General features: G+C 36.9%; 1 protein-coding gene across 5 annotated transcripts in view; it reads right to left on the bottom strand.

Moving 5' to 3' along the window:
- NEDD1 (NEDD1 gamma-tubulin ring complex targeting factor) overlaps window positions 1-9,141 on the bottom strand; it is a 31,891-nt gene extending 22,750 nt beyond the window's left edge. For 2 of the 5 annotated variants that reach the window (XM_072401184.1, XM_072401185.1), the window contains exons 1-3: window positions 9,017-9,141; window positions 7,017-7,160; window positions 1,253-1,347 (exon numbers count right to left, since the gene is read on the bottom strand). In XM_072401184.1, the coding sequence (XP_072257285.1) occupies window positions 1,253-1,347; window positions 7,017-7,160; window positions 9,017-9,092 (315 nt within the window). In that variant the 5' untranslated portion in view covers window positions 9,093-9,141. The other 3 variants (XM_072401188.1, XM_072401189.1, XM_072401186.1) reach the window with 3 other exon arrangements.
- Window positions 9,142-23,936: the final 14,795 nt, after the last annotated feature.

Raw genomic sequence — 23,936 nt, 5'->3', positions numbered from 1 at the left:
GAGAAAAAAAGATCGCTTAGAAAGAAATACAATCAAGAAAATCTATATTAAAATTTATGTAAATCTATATTAAAATTTAAAGACTCAGTAGCTAAACATTGAAGGGAAAAGCACAGAAAAAAAAGTATTTTAATCCCTACATACATTATAATAATGGCCGCTTCGAGTGCAGAACAAGGTGTGTGTGTGTCTATGTGTAATAAACACAGTCATGAGAGGAAGAAAGAAAACCTTATTTCATGTCTAAGGTTTGATGCATAATGACAAAAAAAAGCAATCTGGTCCCAAATACCAAAATCATTATAATGTAACCTCAGGTGTAAAACAACACACAAGGATTCCACCAAACCATTACTTAACAAAAATCATGCCAAATGCAGAAGCTATGTGTGAAAAAAATTGTGGATCTCATAATTCAGTAGTTTGTAGAATCAACTTTAGCAGCAACAACTTGAGGTAACAAATCTAATTGTTTCAAACAAGCTATACTTGCCGAGTTGTTTTCTGTCAATTGTACTGTCATGAACTTTAACATCTAACATGCTGAGAACTTGTAGAGTATGAGGTGAAGCTCACTGGGGGGTTTTTGAAACAATTTTGAGCATGGTCTGACCTTGGGGTCCGTATTTGGGACATTAACTGCTGGGATGATTGTCAACGGTGTTGTTTTACATGTGTGAAAAATCTTTTTTCAATGAAGAACTGTTAAATTGTTTGGAAACTGTCTTTTAACCCTTCCCAGGTGAAGGGCAACAACAATTGCTTCTCTAAGATCACCGCTGATGTCTTTCCTCTTTGGCATTGGGTTAACACACACCTGAATGCTCCAGACCAGCAAACAGCTTTTAAAGAGGTGGTCACACTTGCTGATAATCAAATATTCAAGTGCATTTGATTTGCTGCACCTGGTGCTAATTCCTATGGAAGCTGCAAGGGAGTATTACATTTTTCATACATGGCTACCGCATTTTGATTTATTTTTTAAATAACATGCTGTAATATTGTGGTACATCTGAGGTTTGATTTCATTTGAGTGTAAAGTAAAGCCTTATTATAAAAGAGGGTGTACTTTCTTCATGACTAGATATATAATTGTGTATTTATATATATTCACACACTCACACAGCCCCAATTTGCAAACAAGGTAACTTGACTAACAGCATAAATAGACTATTTTTTATTTGGAAAAATCAAGCAACACAAGTAGAATAGTGTATTTAAAACAAGTTAGGTATTCTACAAGTTTACTTACCCCCTCTGCCAGCTCCAAGAGAGGAACTGGTTTAGACTTGCAGCTTGAAAAGACTATTTTATCACCACTGCCAGAAGCACTGACCAGGAAGTGATCTGAACTTACAGTTAAGGACCATGCAACATGATCTGTGAAATTTGTTACAGACAGTGTGAGGGACAGATTCTAGTATTAACCTGTATTTCTATCAACAAAGGTCAGTTTTAAGTTCAAGTACAAAGAATGGAAAGCTGATGCCAGGAGAGATAAGCTGTAAAATCACTGAAACCGATAAATGGCATAAAATAGAATTTGCTAACTTATTATTGCTTCTGCACTTTTGATCTGTAAGTTTCACTTTGATTGGAGTTCAAAGCAAAGGCTGCTACAGTACTGGATCTCCAGAATATACCAGACATGTTTAGAACACAAGGTCATTCAAAACTCTAATAAACCACAAAGGACACAGTGCTTCACTACTTTACAAGGGCAAAAAAATATATTGAATATACTAAAGAATAAAACAGAGTTTTTCCGGGTTCTACTCATCTCTTAAAAACTTTACCTTAGTTCATACTTGAGCATTCCTAATTCTGTCTTGTTTATGGTGTCCCTGATGCTCCTTTTGCACAGCAATGCATAATATACATAGTGGTATTTATTTCTCTCTTACATCAGTGTCAGATTAGCTCTTTTTAACCCTTCTATTATTATATACAACTACTAGTGCTGGGTTTGGAGAGATGGGAGCCATACACATTACAGGGGCACTGGGCCGATGGGGCATAATTCAAAGAAGATGGAAAAATGGGGCATACGTATAGGACAGAACTATGAAGGTTACTGGATTCCTATGGGAACAACTGGGAACACCAAATTGCTATAGAGAACACTGATCCTTGTTCTACTACTTTAGTACTGATTCAGAAAATATTAAACCAATTGCCTGGCATTTTCAGCAGGTCAAGTCAGTAATGGAATTTAATACATTCAAGTAAGGTTTGATTTTCGATGTTACATTATAAATATGTTTTGTCTAAATAAAATAACAGGGTTAGAACCTAAACACAAGAGCACCATTTAACCTTGTCTGGTATCCTTATTCAAACACTTTTTGTTATCGGGTGACAATGTACTCTCCATCTCCCAATTGTTTTCCTACACAGCCACGCAGCCATTGTATTCCACAGACTTCCAAGACAGGAAACTATGGGCTCTACCCGTAAAACAGGGAATCTGACATTCACACAAAATATTCCCTGGTATATATATTGATTACTGCCATTAAAATACATGGACCTGGAAGATTCCCAGGAGGAAATGTTGAACTCCCTGTTTTATATATAGTCTGCTATATGTGGCCATGTTGACACATTGCACTGGTATGTTCCACAACTGTCATCATAAGGCCCATCATGAGGTCCACTCACAACAAAGACACACAGATGCTGCTGAATTTCTAGCATGTAGACGGAAGGAAAAAAAAAAAAAAAAAAACAATAAATGGAGACGGTTTAGGGTACAAATCAATTAAAGGTCATTCAGTTATAGTTTGGATATACTTTAAATTGATGGTGCAAGGCTGTGCTTTTAATATATCCGGCAAAATGTGGATGACTCCAGTATTCGAAAAAATATCAAATGTGTAAAATGTAAACAGGGATTTATTGCCATTTTATTGCATACTGTCCGTATGGAACTACACCAACCTACATTCTTTCTATTTCACATTACATATTGTCAGACATTATGGGCTGTACATCTTTTTCACACAGAAGAATTGCTACTATTTACTTTATTGCAACCCTCAGCTTGTAGTAATTGCAGTGAAAGACAAATAAAATAAATCAACCATCACCCTGCCAAATACAACAATTACTTCTCCTATCTTGATGGACTGGCCGATGTTGCTGTCCGATGTTTATTGCACAGTGTGAATAAACCATCAGATACTGATTTGTAATTGTTTTGTTAGGCTGCACTACAGACAAACTAAAAGGAAACAAATGTGTTCGCTGAGCAGAAATGGTCCATTGCACTAATATAAATTGACTCAGTTTCCATCAATGACTCATTAATGCAGGTATCCCACAGCACACAGAGAAAGTTGTATCCATTTAACAATCTGCCATTCTTTAGTTAATAGTTTGAAACTATAGAGGTCTAGCATGAGCATTCTAAACAGAATCAGCTGTGCTTTAGCTCACATTACAGTTCTTCAGCCTTAGCATTTTTTAAGCTATAGCTTGGCAGAATGGATCAATATGTCAAAAGAACACCAGCTACCAACAGGACAACATTAAACATGAGAAAACAAAGAAAGTATTAAAACATTTTAAAGGGCCATCAATCACCACATTTACAAATATTTAAGTTGAAATTTAGGAAGACACCAAGGGAACAAATTCACTGCATGTCTGCAATCATTTTTAGGTTAAAAATATATAATAAATGAAGTAGTGCAAGTACCCAAATATCGAGTATCAGGCCCTGTATCAGGTATAAAGTATGACAGAAAAAAATAAGTATTAAGAATCAACAAAACACAAAGAAGAGAAATGCTGTACACAAAGTGTTTTTTCCGCCTGGGTAAAATAAAGGTGTTCTCGTAGATGGCAACCACCATAAATGTGAAAATTCAAAAAAAAACAACCATACCATGTGCCACAGTACACACTGGACATCAACATGTCTAACCACACCAATGCCATGTCTTTGCCCAACCTTTTCACACAAACCAGGCTGCATCTTCCCATGCAAATCAACTGAACTAAAGGGCTTAGAACACCAATTTAGAGCTCTGTGACACAATATTACACTGGATAACATATGTCAGGTGCGTAGGTGCAATGCTCTACAAGAGAAGGCTGCAGGCTTCACAGTATATTGACTGCATTTTAGGTGTACTGCAGAGCGGCAGCATGACATAGTCAATGAATAGCCCACTCCGTTAACATAACTTTTGCTTTTAGAGGTCCACATGACTCTATCAATACCTGAGATACAGAATAATTTCAACATACTCATACAGTGCTGCCCCTCTTCCTGTGCAAATCATGGAAAGCAGCTTCATCATTTAAAAATATATTACATCTGGCAACCCCTTTGAAGTTTAAAAATGAATATCTGCTTTAGCCACTAGAAATGCCATGCATCATAAGCCAACAACAAATTAATCTGCTTGTTAGTCTGGTTGTTGATTGCCAAGGGGGGTTAATTTGCAAATTAAACCTTAACACAGATCTTAGCAGGTACAAATAGTTTTTATTACAATATATTTGCACATATTAGCCATACAAAGATTTGATGAATGTTTTTTGGCTGAACCTGGGGTTTTAGTGGAACTTAGCAGGGTACAAACAAAAAAGCTACACCAGTTCAGAAACACATTTATGTTCAAACATGCAGCTCAAATCCACCTTATAACAACACAAGAAGTCCTAACATCTAGGGTGCTCTTAAATACAAATACATGCAGCAGATTTGAAAAGCCTGCAAACTAGTTTAAGTAAGGTTTTATTTTCTGTCCACACCTTGCCACAGTTTTAACTTAAAGTCAACGTGTGCCAAGATCAGGCATCATATCTACTATGGAAGCACCCTGACCTTTTGTCCACAGCTGAACATTGCCTACACCTACCACAGTGTTCTCCCCAGGCCCTTTTAGCTGGACGCACCACCCAGCACTTTTCAGCAACCACCTGGCTGTTTTTGGGTAGTTACTGATAAAGTTGGGTCACAATTCAGGTGCAGCCACCCACCTACAATTTCTTCCCACCCAGCTTAAAACAAATTCTGTGTTGAGCACTGTATCATATGCACTTTTCTCACCAATCAAATCACATGTCCCTGTTAGTGTCATGAGAATTTAAAGTGTGTTCATCAATCTGTCTAAGCAATACTCCAGTTCCAACCTGGACCCTCAGAGTCACTTTGCCACCATGGAACTGGCTCCTTTGCTGTTGCCATTGCTAATTTCACCAATCCTAGACACAGGCCCCCTTTTAAGCTTCAAGAATGTGATCCTGAGATTCAGACTACCCTGTCAGGCACCAGTGAGCCTGCAAATAATTTACTATTTTCCTATACTCCCACTCAGTGCCTACTTTTCCTAATGGTGCCTCAGCAAAAAAAAAAAAAAAGGGTGGCTGCGTGCTCTGGGATTAAACCATGATATCTTTCTACTGCTGCCCTGTGTCCTTATGGACTTTGGGAGGGGAGAAAGGAGGGCTTTATGTACTCAGGAGGTCTACATCTCTCAAGAACAGGGAGTGTTGTATGTCCCTTGGGCCCTTCTAACATCACAAAACATTGCTCCTGTAGCCAGAGGAAGCCAAGGACCTCTTGTGCCATGTATGCCTATAGGTCACTAAAGCTTGATTTCTCTCCACGGGAAGTCAGCCAGGCAACTTTTTTTCTGTAGCTGACCTGTTTGGAATGACCTCTAAGCATCACCACGGTCCCCAACTTTGCAGCTCCTCTCTACCATCTCGCTAGAAAAAGCCAATCAGGTAGGATTTCATTTTTCGTACTCTACTGCACTAGCTTGTTGACTCTTTTCACAGACTTTTCCATCTTCCAGTGACATTGCATTCTCATCCATATTTCTCCATTAGTAATACATTATAAACAAACCTTCATGCATCTGAACCTGAAGTTACAAAAAGGTATTCGGCCTTGTTATTTCCCACTTTGCTGCAAGCGCTGCATCTTGCAAGGGACAAAAAGTCACACGTTTCAGGGTACTGGGTATTTTCAGCAGAAAGTTTTAAGCTACTCCTATTATAATGTCACAGGTCATTACCTGGTGCAGCACTCGGTGTTTGACTATAGCCTGCAACTCTACAATTACCCATGTAACTCAGTCCCCTTCCCTAACTCATTCAGCAGCATATCACCACATGACAAGAAATATCTGCAAAACAAGCAAGCAAAACCACCCGGTCTACCCAGGTGAAAAACAAATGAACCTTTAACATTATGGCTATGCCTGTAAACATCTGAATAAAACTTGTGATTTCCCAACAAGGCTAGATTGCAGATTCCCAACATCTGAAACAAAATTCAAAGTAGGGAAAAACAAAGCAAATAAAGGGAAACGGTTTAGGTTCAAATTGAACTTCCACTCTGATAGTTGCCTTTACTGCAAACATATGCAGAAGTAAAAGCAGAATATTTTTTTTTTTTTTTTTTTGCGTCACATCATAATTCCGGACAAACAATGCAGTTACAATAAAAAGAGAAACTGATGTGTTACAGATTGGGACAAACCAAAAACAGCTCTCTATATTGTACTGATGGCACCACTTTCCAGGATTACTCTTAACATCTGCAGCAGGAGCAGAATATTTTTAAATAAATGTTCTTAGGTTATTTTCTCTTGGGTCAAATGTTTTTAGCAAATTTAATTTACACAGTTACTAGATGTAACATAATCAAAGAACAACCGTTCAGAAGAGAGAATACTGTAAGAACATTGGATTCTTTGAGTGGAATAGTCAGCTCCCGTGGCCTCCAGTGGGGCTTAGACTGGAACATCAAATTCAGCAATCTTCAAATAACGTTCACCAAACCCTTCACAAACTAAAAATCTGTACACATTTGCCTGATTCTTAATACAACATAAAAGGCCTAGAACATTCCTATTCAGATAATACCAACGAAATTGAATGTGCTTTGGTTTACTGCTCAATAGAAATAATATGCTTAAATCTTAAAGAAAAAAAAGTAAAAGCAAGAAATGAGCAATCAGAGAGAATAGCAGCATTGACATGTCAAAGGATACTGTTTCTGCTCCAACACAACGAAGATACAGGATGTGATGTGCTGTGGGGATTGAATTGCTCTACCACGGTCAAGGATGAAGAGTCCCATATTTTAATATCATCTCCAGCTGAAGCAAATCTGATGCTGTCCTGCATGGTTATTCCTACAAATGAAATAAGAGGAAGAACTAATAAATACAGAACCTAAAAAGAGATTAGGGTTACATGCAATCTATACAAAGCCAAACAAATATGAAAATGTGCATTACTGAAAATGGGGAAATACTTTTACCAAAGCTTTCATTTGTATTTTCCATTGAGTGGATTCAATACTCTTTCAGGTAACTGTCCTGAAATATTAATGTAAAACAGAATATGATACAATTTCCTTCATTTAATATTGACACTAAACAAAGGTCACATTCTTCACTCTTCCTGGGGTCCAGGCTGGCTTTTTGTTATCTTTATATAGCACCAAACCACCACCAAAGTGGAATCTTTTTTTTTTTATTTTTTTTTTTGTTTTTTTTTTTTTTTTGGGGGGGGGGGGGGTGTGTGCACAGCATTTTATTATCAGGGAAGGGCCATGGGTACAGAAGCAGTGTTAACATTTTTCACATGGTCTGCTTTAAATACTTTCATGATTTAAAATATGCTGCATCTAATTTTTGTACACTGAGCAACTGGGTCATCTATCATTTTAATGTGTACTTAGTTATATACCTTACCATATTATTAAACCTGCACTGCCAACCTGAGGGAACTATTTTTTAGAAGATCAAAAAGTGATATATTAGGCAGAAACACTAGGTGTGGCTTAAAATGGTACTTAGAAATGCACACAAAGATATATTCTAAAATATATGGATAAAGGTGCCCAGAACCACTTTTAGGATTCAACTGAAGTGGGATTATGCAAGCATGACTATACTTCCACAGATAGAGAATATGAAGAGAGAGTGAAAATTCCACAGCAGAACACAGAATAAGAGGAGTGATATGAAGGAGTGATGAATAGCACAGAATCAACATAAACAGAGTAAGAACATATACTGAGAATTGCGGAACAAGGAATGTGGTACTGTGCGGACTCCATATATATGGAATAAAATCAGACTATGCAAAACCATCAAAGGATTGTAATTAGAATCATATTTAAAATCAATTTTTGATCAGGAATAGATGGGGCAAGGTGTTCATCTTTGTTGATTGGTTAACAAATGTAAAAGTAAATCACGTTGAGATAGAGTAAGTTATAATGGTGAAAGGATCTGAATATAGAGTGAACATCAGATGAATGGATAGTACATCAAATGACAAGGGGTACAGAAGATTGCAAGGAATGATTAAACATTGATTGTCATTTTCAGTGGATATTACACAGAGAGAGAATCACACAGTGACAGGAGGAAGGATACATACAGAATGAGAAGACCCTGACAATGACATCCAGCAGCCATTAAAGCTTATACTATGTGATGGGGAGATCTGTGCAATGATCTGAGGCAGATTTTGTATCAAACCATCAATGGATTTCATTGACACATAGGAGCAGACCAGGACTGAGGGTATAATATGGGTCAGCAGAATAATGTGTGCATCCTGGGGGGTATAGACAGGGATAGAAGGGTAAAGCCAGGGGTCTCTCTGGATAGGAGGTAGACATAGCTGCATGGCAGTATGCCTGTCCCATATATATATATATATATATATATATATATATATATATATATATATATATATATAATATGTGGTTATAGGGCAGGCACAGTCAGTAGTTGGTGAGGAATGTCAGGTTGTACAGTAAACACAGGAGTGCCTCAGCAACAAGTGGCCGCACAACTCCCTGGCAGCCACTGACAGACAAACTTACTACACAACTATTCAAACCTCCCGCCATGCCAACTACGTACAGCAGCCTCCCCTCGTGCCACAGCGCCGTCCTTCCGTCCCATAACAGCAGGACGGACGGAGTGTACAAGTTGCCAGGTAACTCAGCAGACCCCTCAGACATTCTCACCTTTTAGCCGCTCTCTTCCCCCGCCTCCCCCAAGCTGCACAGAGGGCCCAGGGTGCGCAGTGACGTCACTCTGCATCGCGCGCACAAACACAAGCTACGTACGCGCTCAGGTCATCGGCGGGGGCGCGCGGCTGTCTTCAAGTTTACTTTGTGGACGGAGGGACGAATGGGACAAAACTTTTCAAACCTTTTGAAAACGCGAGGTGATAGGTGGGCTAGGTAGGATAGTTTACCTTGCAATTTTCTATTTATTTGGAAAATATAACAAGTTCTGGTTTTAAATGTTTCAGCTCTACAATTGTCCATCTTTTAGGTCTACATGTCTAAATTACAGTATTATTTACCAAATGTCTTTATATTGGTCATAAAGTATGCCTTGGCATTGTCCACATGGGCTCATGTGAAGTGCATCCAAAACTTAAATTTGTTTATTTTATTTTGGAAAAAATAAAAAGGGGTTTTATCTGAATAGTTTCAAAGTGAATCTCTATAACCAAGACAAAGCAATACAAACCTTAAAGAAGTTCTAACCCACACCACTTTATACAAGTTATAAAGAAAAAAGATGCCTGTATTTATACTCTAAAGACAAAATGTCTAGGCCTCTATTTATAAAACAAGGAAACAGACATTCCCTGGCAGAAATCTATTACTGCCATTGAAATATATGGTCAGATTATCTGCTTTTACCTGCTTTATAAATAGAACCCCTGATGTTCCAATATGGTCACAGGTTACAATTCTCTTACAGATGTCTTCTATCACTTTACAGACCTTTCCTATCACTTCTTGCTGTATCTACAGGACAGGAAAAGAAGAGAAATATCCCCAATGGGAGATCACAGGGGCTTCGTCCATTTCTTTTTGTATCCAAAATGAAAAGAAATATGGCTTAAGATATACATAAGCTGCACTCTGTAAAATATTATTTGAAAAAAAGAGTGTGACGTGGATAACAGTTTAACTTGTATGTGGTAGAAATTTCCGCCATCTTTTCATGTTGTGGTAATAGGGGAAATACATACATATACATTTCGGAGATTTGACATCAATTTAGTTAATGGCTCTAACCCTTATTCTTTAAAACATGAAGCTGAGGTACATCATCATCCTTGGTATGGCCATCATGTTCCCCAGTTCTTGGCACACTGCCTCCACACCCATCCGATGGGGCTCCCTGGCTCTACATTACGTGGGCCTTTAGGTGGCTTCCTAGACCAAGCAAAAGTAGACTTTATAAACTGACCATTTATTATTAGCCCAACTTCCTGACATTACACACTGTTGCACTGTTTTCTGGGGAGTTCTACCAGTTGACTAATAATATTCACCTCTTTACAGGTTCTTCTTTCAGGCATTTGTGTTCAGCAGGCTGACCTCCGTAATCTGTTGATCTGAGAAGCTATTTTCTGGAATGCAAGAAAACCATTTCTAAAGCATAACCACTGCAGGTTTCATATTGTTGTTCTCATTCACAAAACTTGACATCACAAAATTTTCCCATATTACCAAATGTCATATTCCAGCCTGTATGAGAATTTGAGAATGGGTGATACAGGAATCTGTAAAAGAATTAAACAGCATGAGTATCTAGGAGTACACTCCTATTTGAAGTGTTTCTTGCCATAGTAAATTGCAAAGTAGTTAAATGAAGATAAATTAAAGCGCATCTGTTGATAACCAAAATAAAAATGAACAAAATGTGTTCTTGCCTACCACTTTTTATTGAAATCTTTATCTTCCTCAAGAGCTAAGGTCACTGTAGAATCTTCCGCATCCAATATGCTTTCCATGTTTCAGAGGCCACGTCACTGCTGATTCCTGTAGTGATGAACAGGTCAGTAGATGGACCCGGGTACGAACATCCGACTTACAAAAAAGTGTTGAATGCTGAAAATTCTGCTGGAGCCCATAGCTCTTGCAGATGGTGAAGACTCCTCAAACAAGCAGAGAGATACATAAATATTTATATTTTTCTTTTACAAGGGGATTCATTTTTTATTAGTGATAGATTTGCTTTAAAGCTGAGCTCCATGGAAAAAAAAAAAAAAAAAACCTTGCAGTGGTGCTCCCCCTACGCTGCAGGGATTTAGTGCACATTTTTTTACCTAGGGTACCACTTTTTACAAATAGTTGCTTGAAGTTTCGTAACAACAAATAGAACAAGAACAAACAACTACATTCAATGATGTAAACAAAACTGCCATCTTTTAAGTTCCTTATTCTCCTGTGACCATCATGAATGCAGATTTCCATTAAGCCACATCCCTGCCTTTCTGTTTCAAGTAGTTTATTGTTTATAGGTTTTGACAATCATACAGAGTACAATCAGGAAACTAATCAGAAGAAAGAGTAGTGTACAAAGTAACACAGTTCAATTTAAAACCAAATAAAATAAAAAAAGAAATTACAAATTTGAAACATAAAAAGGATAGCGGGCTCACACAAACCACAATATAAATTCACATGTTGCAGGGTGGAGCAGGGAGAAAAAAAAAGAAACCAAAGTACAAAGGAAACAGTCAGAAGTTTAGGGCAAAGGACTGTGGATGGATCCTCTCAACAGCACACTCATTATACTGTGAAGAACAGTAAATGGTACCCAGCAATACTGAGCCTCAAATACGAAGTAGGGTAGGGTTAAATACTCGAGGATATGTGAAGTCAATGAAGAGTGACCAACATGACCTGGAATTGCTCATGCCTATCTGCCAGTATGGCATTAAGTTTCTAATTAGTTAAAATTAAATTTTTTTACTAAAATTAGTAAAAGTCCTGCAAAATGTAAAAGACCTTACTAAAGTGCTTAGAACATATCCTTGTGTTTCATCCAGTTTGCTGTTTGGATATGAAAGTCTTTACTTACATTCATTTTATATTTTTACTGTCACATTTTATTTATTAGTAACATTTGAAATTTTAATCTCTACTTACTGTCATTCTGATCACAACCCAAATGCCAATTATCTATTTCTTACTCCCACTTTGACCTACTAATTGAAAACATTAAAAAATGCTTTATTTTTTTTTAATGTTGTTTTTTTTTTTTGTTATATTTTGGTGTGAAAAGCTGTACTGATTGGTAGAATATCCCTTATGACTAATTTAATTTAAGTGTGCATCTTTATATTTACTTGAAAGGGCAGCATTGTGGTTCACATGTATTAACTGATGGCCAAAACTCAAATGACTAAATGAGTGTTGCTGCCTTATTTAATATATAATACGTATCTAAATCTAATAAGGATTTGGTTCTTTATATATAAAAAACAATGTTTTTTACAATATATATAGGGGGTTCATTTAAGTTATAGGATGGAAACCATTCAAAGTTTTACTATGGACCCTTGTACCCATCTGTTTCAGTTAAAAAAATCAATATATATCAACAACCAAACAGAAAAAAAACACACAGAAATCAACAGAATGTGAACAAAATGAGGACAGCTCATCAATCCATCTAGAATTGTCTTGTGGGAAATATATTTTTCAGGATAATGGATTTCATGTTTGCAGTACTGCTTTCAAATCACATTGCACTTGTGTGAAAATAGATGTTGTAGTTGCTTTCCTCTGAGTTTGTGAGGAAACTGGCCTGAAAGCAATCATATAAAGAAAGGCATTGCTTCCTTCACAGTTACTTCAGCAGTTTTAATGAAGATGTATTTGAGAGGAAGCATTCATGTGTTTGCAGCATGTATTCCACAGGGTACGTGGAGCCAGGCTTAACAGGTTAAAATACTTAGGTCACTTTAGTAATTTCCTTAAGGGCTCTCTATGGTTAAATTGAAAATGAAACATTAACAAGTTGACAGAGAGCATGGCCTACCTGCTTAGTACGTTAGTTTTATATCCACACAGTGCTGTAGTGCGTTAGTCCACCATATTACCTTTCATTGGTTATCTTACTGGCTGTGATGCAGGCCTTGCCGTGTCTTACATGTAAATTTAATACCAGTAATAACAACTTTATCATTTTTCAAACATGCCTTGAGAGATTGAATGTAATTGATAATATAGGAAAACTGGGACAGAGAAATCACACAGCCAGGCCAAAGATCTGACGCCTGGAAGAGGAAGGAGTGAAGATGATGGCATGTACAGTGGAGTGAGTGAATTAACCGTTTTTTTTTATTTTACCAGAGTTTAGCTCTGCTTTAAGTTCATTCCTATCGATGGTTCTGCACTTGAGGGCTTTGTTTGAGAATTACATATATAGGAGATACTGTAGGAGCTTTAAAAAAACACATAATATTGTACCTATATACATCGTACAATACTACACAGCATGTTTCTGTTACCAATACCACTACAGTAATTGCTTGTGGTTTTGGTAAACCTTAAAACTGGAACATTGCTTCCACAATCACCTTTTATCTAGTAGTGTATTTATGCTTTAGATCATGGTAATCATCAGGTTTTTTTTCTTACCCTATGCTTACCATGTTTTAGTCTGCCTTTTTTTTTTAACCTCACTCTGATTTTCTTAGATATTACCACAAAATTAACATTTTGTTCTCTTTAATGTTTTAATATGTCCTTTTAACTTGCATAGTTTTGCTTCATCAACTCTTTGCAGCACCTAATCATTTGTGACCATGTTCATTCAGCTGATTTTTAAGGGCCACGTTTAGCACCACAGTTCAAAGCTTGTGATCTCTTTTCTGAAGAAGTATTATAAGGGAACTTGGTCATGCAGTATCTGATACTGATACTTTTTCATTTTGTTGGTTATTATCTGTTGTCATTAAAATATTTTTAGATAGAGATTTATTTTGTTAGGTAAGTGGTTAAGGTAATTATCAGATTCTGTACAAAGGTTAGATTTTTGTGGTTGGAAAGGATCTTTCACAATTCTTTCCAATGACGAAAGACTGAATGATGAAAGTGCTGTACATACAGCGCCATTCTGCTCCATAGAGAGGGGAGAACGAGCGAGTGGCACCCCGCTGTGCTCCCTTCCCTTCATCTACATTACGGCTCATCTCTGGTGAAACTCTGACATGCACATGCCCCCCCCCCCCCAAAGTCATTCATTAGTTACTTATAGTCATGGTCAGCAAGTACAGGTCCCCTTTTTAATGACAGGTTTACTGCCATTGCCAATGATGGATTTACTCCAGCATGACATGAAGATTAGTGATTTGCCTGGAATAATAAATATGTAGCTGACTTCCTGACATGAAAACTTACTTCCGTAAAGCCAAAACACATTATCCACAGATATTTAACCTGTATAATTTTGTATACCTTTTGGGGGCATGTGTTTTCTTATATAGGCACACATGGATACACATCTCCCCATTCTATTATTGTGTTTTTAGTTCTTGGCTGCAGAAGCACATAGTAAGAAATGTCAAGATATTTTTAAATAACCAAATAGTACTTAGTTTTTTTTTCTTTCATGCAGGGTTGGCGTACTTGAAAGAAGCAATCCATAGTCTGTACAAGCATTCTATTTTGAGAAGGCATAACAGGTCAGGACAGCTGTAGCTAATTGAATGGGAGAGAGAACTCAAGCAAGAAGAGGGCTTTTTAGCAGTGTACATTTGTTATGCACAAACACAGGGAATGATGTTTTCTCATACATAGGGAATTGTGTTTTTCATAAAGGGATGTCATGGAAGCTTTATATCAACCATACCTCGCAGCTACGGTTCCTAAAATAAATATGCAATCAAAATATAAAAGGAAGCTACACAACTCTCATGGATTAATGAAATGTCCCTTCTAATTGCCATATTTATCATTAGATTAACACATTATTTTCAGTTGTTTTCCATCATTTCTGTATAAAAGGAACACCCAAGTTGGCATGTTTATTTCTGTCTTCTTGAAATTATTAATTTCTTATTATGAAGCAACAATGTCAAAAGCTGTTATGGTAAAGCCATTTTTTGTCCTAATTCCAAAGTTAGCTTAGCCTTACCTTCCAATTCACGTTCACCACGTTTTCATTGTTGAACTTTGGCACACCCCATATTTCACTGTAGTTTATACACATGATCATCTGTAATACTGCTGGGGGCATGGGTGGCTTATCAAGGGTGCCGATAGGACAAACATTTCAAATCCTTATTGAAATGTATAGTATGCTAATTAGTACAGTAACATGGAATATGATTTCAAATATTCATGTATAAAAGAATACCTGTATGATTATTTAATAATAATTATTATTTATGAAATGTGTTGAGTACTGTACTGATACAGTATGATACACTATATAGACAAACATTTGTGGACACCTGAACATTACACTTTTGGGTGCTTGCTGGATGTCCCATTTTAAAACCAAGCAAGAATATTAAGCCCAATGCCCCTCCCTTGGGGTCCATAATATGCTTTTATATTTCTAGGAAGGTGTTCAAGATTTTGTAGTGTGTCTGTGAGAATTTCTACCTGTTCAGTGAGAAGATGATTTATGGGGTCTGATATGTATATTAAATAAGAACTTATTAGGGATTTAGGGTTTGTATGTGTATACAGTGTATGTAGGTAAATGCAAAGTGTATGGGTAGGCATCATTCATCTTTGTGTGTGTATATAGAATTGTGTTTTTTAATAAAAGCAGTGTGTAAATAAAAAGGGAATAAAGCTCAAAATCCTTATAATAGCTTTTATTTCAACACACAAAAATGTATTGGGAACATTTCACATTCTATTCCAAGTCAAAACACGAAGAACAATTTATCAAATTTGTGTTATTCCTTTACAGACACACAAAGAAAAGGGAATAATTCGCTGTTCAAAATAATAGCAGTGTGGAGTTCAATTAGTGAGGTCATCCATTCTATGAAAAAACAGCCCTTATTTAAGGAAGAAAGACAGCAAATGTTGTACATGCTGACTATAGTGTGTTTCTCTCTGAAAATGGGTTGTTCAGACATTGTTCAGAAGAACAGCCTACTTTGATTAAAACGTTGATTGGAGAGGGGAAAACATATAAAAAAATGCAGAAAAGGATGGGCTGCTCAGGTAAAATTATCTCAAATGCTTTCAAAAGGCAACCAAAACCCGAAAGACCTGGAATAAAACAGCAAACCACCATTCAAATAGAATAGCCAGAATGGCAAATCAGCTCCAGGGATAACAAAGAAGGTACAAAGTTACCTTTGTTTACTGTTACAATTAGAAGACGTCTATGTGAAGCATTTGCCAAACAACACTGGCCTAGAAATGGTGCAACATTTTTGTGGTCTGATTAAGGCAACATTGTTCTTTTTGGGTCTAGGGGCTTCAGACAGTTTGTCAGACCACCCCCAAACCCTGAATTTAAGCCACATTACAGGGCGCAAGCACCTGTAATAATATGGTGTTGGGCCTATTTATCTTATACCAGGGATCAAGGATCAGTTTGAATACATCACAATACTTGAAGAGGTCATGGTGCCTTAACCTGAAGAGTAAATGCCTGATCTTTAAATAAGACAGCAACCTCAAACACACCATGAAACTAGCAATGTCTTGGTTCAAGACCAACAAGATTAACTTTATGGAGAGGCCAGCCCAAATTACAATAATACCGGGTGGTGAAATCATACGTGATACTATGCATTGGGCTTTTTATACTTGTGACCCCTGCACTGTATGTTACATACTCCTGACCCCTGTAGTTTACATACACCTGAACTCAATAGTTCTAATACTTTAGGTCACAGACAAGAAACACATCAAACACTGATCAAAAACAATGGAAACCTATTATACAAAATATTAATATACAAGTTAAAAAAAACATAATTGTCATCATGTGATTTGGTAGCAACTGTTCCCATGTTCGAAAATATTATGCTCTATGAATGGAGACTGTGTACTTTAACTATATATATTTGTATTTGCATCATTTGTTTCTGTTGTTTGATTAGTTCACAACTGAAAGCAATAAAGTTTGTAATGGAATATAACCTTATCGTTTCTACATCATATATCACTGGGGTGACGCCTAAGAAACAAATATGCATGTTATTTAATGGACGAGGAAAGGGTATGGACCAGCACCTAATGTACTGATATTTATGGTTGGGATAGTCACCGCATTGAACTATTTGTAGTGAAATATACAATATCTTTAAATTTGTTTCCCATATTTTTCTGCACACTAGGATTGAGAAAGGAAGGTAATCAGTCAGAAGACAGATGGACCATAAAACAGATACTGAGGCCCTGATTTATGAAAGCTCTCCAAGGCTGGAGAGAATACACTTTCAGAAGTGAACTGGGTGATCCAGAAAAGAGGGAATGGATTTTTAAAAATTTGTTAGCAAATGTTTTGAATCCTGGACCAGATCTATTCCAGGTTTGCTGGATCACCCAGCTTCACTGATAAAAGTATATTCTCTCCAGCCTTGGAGAGCTTTCATAAATCAGGGTCTGAGTCTAATTTATGAGAGTTCACCAAGACTGGAGAGACTATTATGGGAAAACCTGGGTTATCCGAACCTGAAACAGATTTCCTAAAAGTAATTAGCTAGTAGTTGGCAAATGTTTTGAATCCTAGACCAGATCCATTTCATGTTAGCTGAATCCACCAGGTTCTCCCACTGTATACATAGAAGCCACCATAAAAAAATGTACATAAATATATATATATCAATATATAGGTAGTTACTTTCCTCAAAAGTACCTTAAGAAGATTATGTTTACAATTAGCAGTAATGAAATGTTTTCAAATACCGTATTCTCCGGCGTATAAGATGACTTTTTAACCCCGAAAAATCTGTGCCAAAGTCGGGGGTCGTCTTATACGCCGGGTACTTACCTGCAGCTTGCTTCACGTCCGGCCCGGTCGAGTCCCCGTGAGTCCTCCTGTGCAAGCTGTACAGGAGAACGCGAGCCTGCACAGGAGGACGTGAGTCTGGATTGGCTCTCCAGTAGAGAGCCTGGACTGGCTCTCCACTAGAACACGCCCATTCATTAAGAAGGAACGCGCCCATTCATTCCTTAGAGGAGTGTGGAGCAGTGTAGGCTCCTCTTGTATCCCTCCTCCAATTACTAGTACTGTACTGTTCCTTCTGCCTCTCAGTTCTCGCACAATAGCGAGATCTGACAGGCAGAAGGAACAGTACAATACTGGGCGTATAACACGACCCCCAACTGATTGGTTAGAGTGGTCTGGCAATTAATTGGCAGACCACTCTAACCAATCAGTTGGGGGTCATCTTATACGCCCAGTCGTCCTATACGCCGGAAAATACAGTATTTGTTTGTTAATTGTATCCAATTTTCACATCAGCATAATGCAAACATTCTTTGGAAAGGGATAAGTCATCAAGCATTTATGTCAAAAAGTTAGCAAAAACCCAGTAAATTGTCTGTCCAAAGATCCTGATATCACTAGACTGCTACCAGGGGATAATTTAATATGTCATATGAGCACTTTTTCTTCCAGACATTATGTCCTGCAGTTACAATATCATTTTCAATTTTTCAACATTCAGAATGTTTTTCATCCAACCTATTAGTTTTATTCTAATACCTACATGTATAGGCTTTTTCATTTTCTGTCTGTGGATGGTTCTTTACATTGTACCACTAGTTATATCATTGCTTATTTTGTTTCCTCATAGTACCTGCCACCCTAACATGAATCACTGAACCTGTCACTAAGCTGTGACAGATCATTTCACTTTTTTTGACCTAATAAACCGAACACACGGCAGTCGTGCAGAACAGCTGATCAGTCATGTAAACAGAACACATCACAGAACTGACCAGCCTAAACATACCTTTCAGAATTGTTAAGCTTTCTTTTGAAAACAAGCAGTATTGAGACACACTATGCGATTCATTTAGTAAAAGACAAATTTCGTAAAGCTCCCTGGCCATTGTCTTTACCAAGAGTTAATGCCAATGTCTAAATATTTATCCCCATCTTCCCTACCCTACTTTAACCCATCCCATACATTTTTTTCTGACCTTGTAAAACAATATATACTCATCAAAAAGCATCACCTACAGTAGGTTCCTGGCCAGTGCTATTTCCAGGGCTGCTAATCAAATGCTATAGATGTACCCATTCCTGCCCCTCCACACAGTCCCTTTGACATCTCTGACGTCTCTGACGTCATCGCTGCAGACACTTGGATCCTAAGAGGTCTTCACCACTAGACAGCCATTAGGACATGTTTATATCTCACAGGAAGTGACTCATGAAGTAGAACTCCACTTCTTATACTCAGGACTGGAGAGCCATTGGACCGCAACTTTGGGTTAAAAAAAAAAAAAAAAAAAAAGCCTTTTGTTTTCAAGTTTTAGTTTGATAGGGGTGGGAGGGGGGCGTATGTTTGCCTTGAGCTTTAAAGAGTGGTTACTGGATATTAGGTAATATTGCACCAATAATAACACAGATCACAATAGAAAAAACTTTATTGTGAAAAGCAGAAAAGTGTTGGAACATATACGGTATTGATTGCTACTCATGCCCTCACTTTCTTTTTGATGGTTTTCCTTCAATAATTTTATATTTATTTCATTTTTTCCCCCAATATTTTTAAGTTCCATAAATAATTTCTTATCAAAAATAAGATTTCCCATCATTACCAACACACATGCTTTAAAGGAACTATGGAACTAAAGTCCCACTTTGAAAAATCCAAAATCAGGTGTTTATTGCAAAAAGGGACGTGCAATGTCTACTGTGCAATAACTGCCTTTACCAGCCTGATCCGTCACCTACGTGTTAAATTTCACTTAGCTGCGCATGCCTTCCCCTGTAATCGTCTCCTGGAATAGAACAAAGTGACACCCAGCAATGGAATGGGATGGACACTGTATTTCTGCTTGTGTGCTGCTATATCCCTAGATGTACTGACAATATTGGCACATGACTTTTACTGAAGGTAATCTCAGTTTATGCATTTTTGTCATATTTGCATCGTAATTTACCCTTGTTGGTCATATGGGTTTACTGCACAAATTATACATTGGACTACCAACAAAATACTAATTTATTTTGTTGCTTTCTACTATGTAGAATTATTTACATAGCCAATGGTTAACATAGCTTGGTTGTTATTCCCCAAGATGTTAAAACATTTACCCAAAATGTTTGTGCTTTACCTTCAGAAATAATTAAAACCTATAATTCAGTGCATATCCTTTTCTCCACATGTATGCACGTGTTCCTTATGGCAATTCCCAGCTTTCTGTGCCCTTTGTTTGACAATAGCTTGTTTCTTACCCCCCACAAATAGTCAAAACAGAATACAGTAACTTTGAGCAAAATTCACAAAATTGTTTGTGAACCAAATCAGGAACATTTGCTTATCCTAGTCATTGCTTCATTGAATATGCATTATAATATTGTATTATGCTAAGTTCGCAATGCCAAAAATTACCCAACATTTCCTTCTGCCCATGCACTAATGTTATGTCTATAAGAACTATGCACTATCCCAGCCCTTAATTGTATGCTAATTTAAAGAAGAAAAAAATGAAACTGGAAGGACAAAATAAAATTCTGTGTGTTAGAGTGGAATATATTACAGAATAAATGATTGTACACAGCAGATAATTTTAACTTGTTATGAGCAATTCTAAATCATAGTGGAATGTCCAATAAAGAAAGCTGTGTAGAAATTCAGCGATCCTTTAGGCTTTATAGCCTCAGTTATGCTCTTGTTCTGAGCTTTTAATTTCAGCACAACATTTACTTTATTCCTGTCTTTTTTTATCATGCACAGCAACCTTCAAAATGCTTGTTAACAAAGGCAATTATTTTAACCCAGAAATGTGATAAAATTGTAAAACTATATAAAATACATCAGCTCACATAAACCTATAGAAAAAAAATACCATGCACAGCACAGTGCACGCTCTTCCAATTTTTTCATTTACTATGCAATTGCTAAAAATAAATGAATCGTGATCTGACCCCAGACATGTTGCCTTCACAGTTAGAAAGGGTTGATTGGAATCACAGATTGCTTGGCCACTGAGCAAATGGAAATGTTTTCTGTTTCTAAGCAGTGTTGTCAATATGGATATGGTCCGTTGCATCCAAAACATTTGATAATGAACAAATTTGATGTAAACCTACAATGTGTTTAACCCGTTCGCTGTGCCTTGTGAGCAGTTTATACTCAAATTCTAATCATGCACAGCATGTATACCAAGATAAATCATCTTAATTAATAGATGTCTGATAGATGGACTGCGTGACAAATACAGCATTTTAAATAACATGGAATCCAAATAACAACCGCTCAATACAGAGAATATGTGACATACACAGCAGACGATACACAGCACATGTCATTATTTAAATGGCTCATAGTTAGGATAGTAGTACTTTCTTATGATGGTAAAAGAAACTGGTACTCAGGAAAGATGGTACAAATTGGACATTTTTTTCTATATAAATACTTAAATTCTAACAATAGTCCATAGATGTAGGAACCACGGGATATACTAGAACTTCTTAGCTTTACTAATAGATGAATTCAAACAAGCATTCCAGATATCTGCATGGGGTCCTGCTTATTAGTAGTGGACAGGGATTTAGGGAGTTGGTCCTCTTTGAACAATGAACTAGGTAGCATATCAATAAGAAATTCATTGGTGATGTCAAGTTATGTATACACAGAATCATGACTGTTGCATGAGGTGTATGGTTGTGTATGTCTCAGGAAAAATAAACCATGTCTACAGTGGTTTCCCAATGTTTTTCACCTAACGGAATGATCACAAATGAGCAGTGATGACGACTGTCATTTTCTATAGAGAAGACCCAGTCGCTCATGCTCTTCCCTCCCTTCTCCATATAACAGCACTGTTTGTACATTGCTCATTCATTCAGTCAAGGAAAATAATCACAACAGAAATCTGACATCTGTACAGAGCTTTACAGTTAGTATGTAGATAGTAATATATATATATAAAGTTTAAGCCAGCTTAAAAATTGCAGTGAGAAGTTGCACCGCATTTTAACCATTATACACACAATGGCAATTTCACTCAGCTTTAAAAAAAAGTAGTCAAAATTGCCTGAAATGTGCTATATGTGTTCCAACTGTTAACTTGGCTCAACTTAATGCATATGTCTAAGCAAAATAAAAATGATATAGTAATTTGTTTTACAACTTCTTTAGTTAGTTCCTTACTAACTGTTGGAGATGCCAATTGTTGAACAGACTTGAAAGTATTATCAGCCCTGCTTGGTAACTCCTGATGTACAACAGAACACAATCCTCATCCTGTTCTCATTTCCATAACTTAGATAAAACATCAGGAAATAGTCTTGTTTTGCAAAGATGTACTGGATACACCTCACTGCTGCCCACTGTCAAATGTGCAAGCGCTGGTTCCTTACAAATGGGCAGCCGAACCTAGCAGGTCTGAACCTAGCCTTAGGGGGTTATTAGTGTTAGACATTTGTGAACCAGCCAAATGCAAGACCAGAATGTATGTGTTACAAAGTTATCTCAAAGCCAGCATTTCATTCAAGGAGCACATATTGACCCTGGATCTGCCTAAACAAACATAGCCCTGATCTAGAAATTAACATGACATGGAAAGTACTATGATATCTGTAATGTATACCTGTAATATTCACACTTATGTATCAACTAACATGTGTACACAAAATATAAAAAATACACTATATTTAACATTAAATCTTCTTTAATTCTATCCTTAAGTCAATCTTACAATATTACATTCGGCCTGCACTTCTATATGTAGGAAAATCATATAACCCCTAGAATAAAGTTTTGTTTTGTTTTTTAAAGTGGGGTCATGGCTTTGCATCATTTGGTTTATTTATGTTTTGTTTTTTTCAAAACTAGGCTCCTGTAAACTGCTGAAGCAGCACAACCTGTACGATCTGTCAAAATATTGCTTTTGCTCTTTCCCTTGCCGCATTGTTCTAAAAGATTGTCCCTGTCATTACTTTAAGTGCTGCCTCTGGGACTCGGTTTTCCTATAAAGCATGCACAAGATGAGATTGCAGAATCCTGATTTGAATGTAAATAATAAAAATAAACTTAAAGTTTTATAAATGTTTCCCACAAAATTCATATAACTGTAATCTGAGGTTTACACATTGTCTAATTGAATCCAGTTAGCAAAATATGTAAATCTTGGGGGAAAACATTTATAAGCAGATTCCAAAGTGAATGTAAAAGTTAAACTATTTTTTATGGTTTTGAATAAACTGGAAAAGGTTTTGTCTCCACTGGTCAGATTCACTCGTGTTTGTACTATTTGTCGTAGTGATAGTGAGCACTGTTGCCATATCAGAAAGTAATAAAATGTAGATATTATATTTTGAAATATAACATCTAACTACAACGTCGACCAACCAACTTTAAAGCATGTTGATGGAAATGTTATGGTATGGGGCTCCAGTCATGTGTTGTATCAAATTGTGTTTGAAGATATTGTGAGGCAATCTGTCCAAAATATGAAGGTAAAGCAGAATTAGACATTTTACCACAATAATATTTGTAAGCAAATAATGGTAAATCCATCAAGGGATGGCTAAAAAAGGAAATGGAGAGTTATGGACTGGTTTAATTAAAGCTTAGATGTGATTGTCATTGAAATTAAAATTTGAAATGAACAATTACTGGAAATAAATCCTGAAATTGAATGAAGTTTCACTGATGGGAAGTTATGCAGAGAGAGAGGGAGAGAGAGTGAAAGTTGCCTGGGAAGGAGAGGATCCAGTGAGGAGGACCCAGAGCCCCAAGATAGCCACCACCTGCCTTTTTAAAACTTATTTTGGACCCTTTAGATAGCCATGGGGCACATCCTATATACTGTGTTTAATATAGTACTGCTTGGGACCACACATGTGTAAAGATGAGACGTGTAATTGCCTTGTGACTTATTATGATGAAAACTGTAAATGTATTTATACATGTTGCGCTCCTTACTTTGTATCACAATATATATACAACCTTACAACCAACATACT

This window comes from Pyxicephalus adspersus, chromosome 2 (genome assembly GCF_032062135.1).
Source record: "Pyxicephalus adspersus chromosome 2, UCB_Pads_2.0, whole genome shotgun sequence".
Classification (NCBI taxonomy): domain Eukaryota; kingdom Metazoa; phylum Chordata; class Amphibia; order Anura; family Pyxicephalidae; genus Pyxicephalus; species Pyxicephalus adspersus.
Note: the sequence above shows the minus strand (reverse complement) of the source record. Positions and strands in the feature narration are given on the sequence as shown.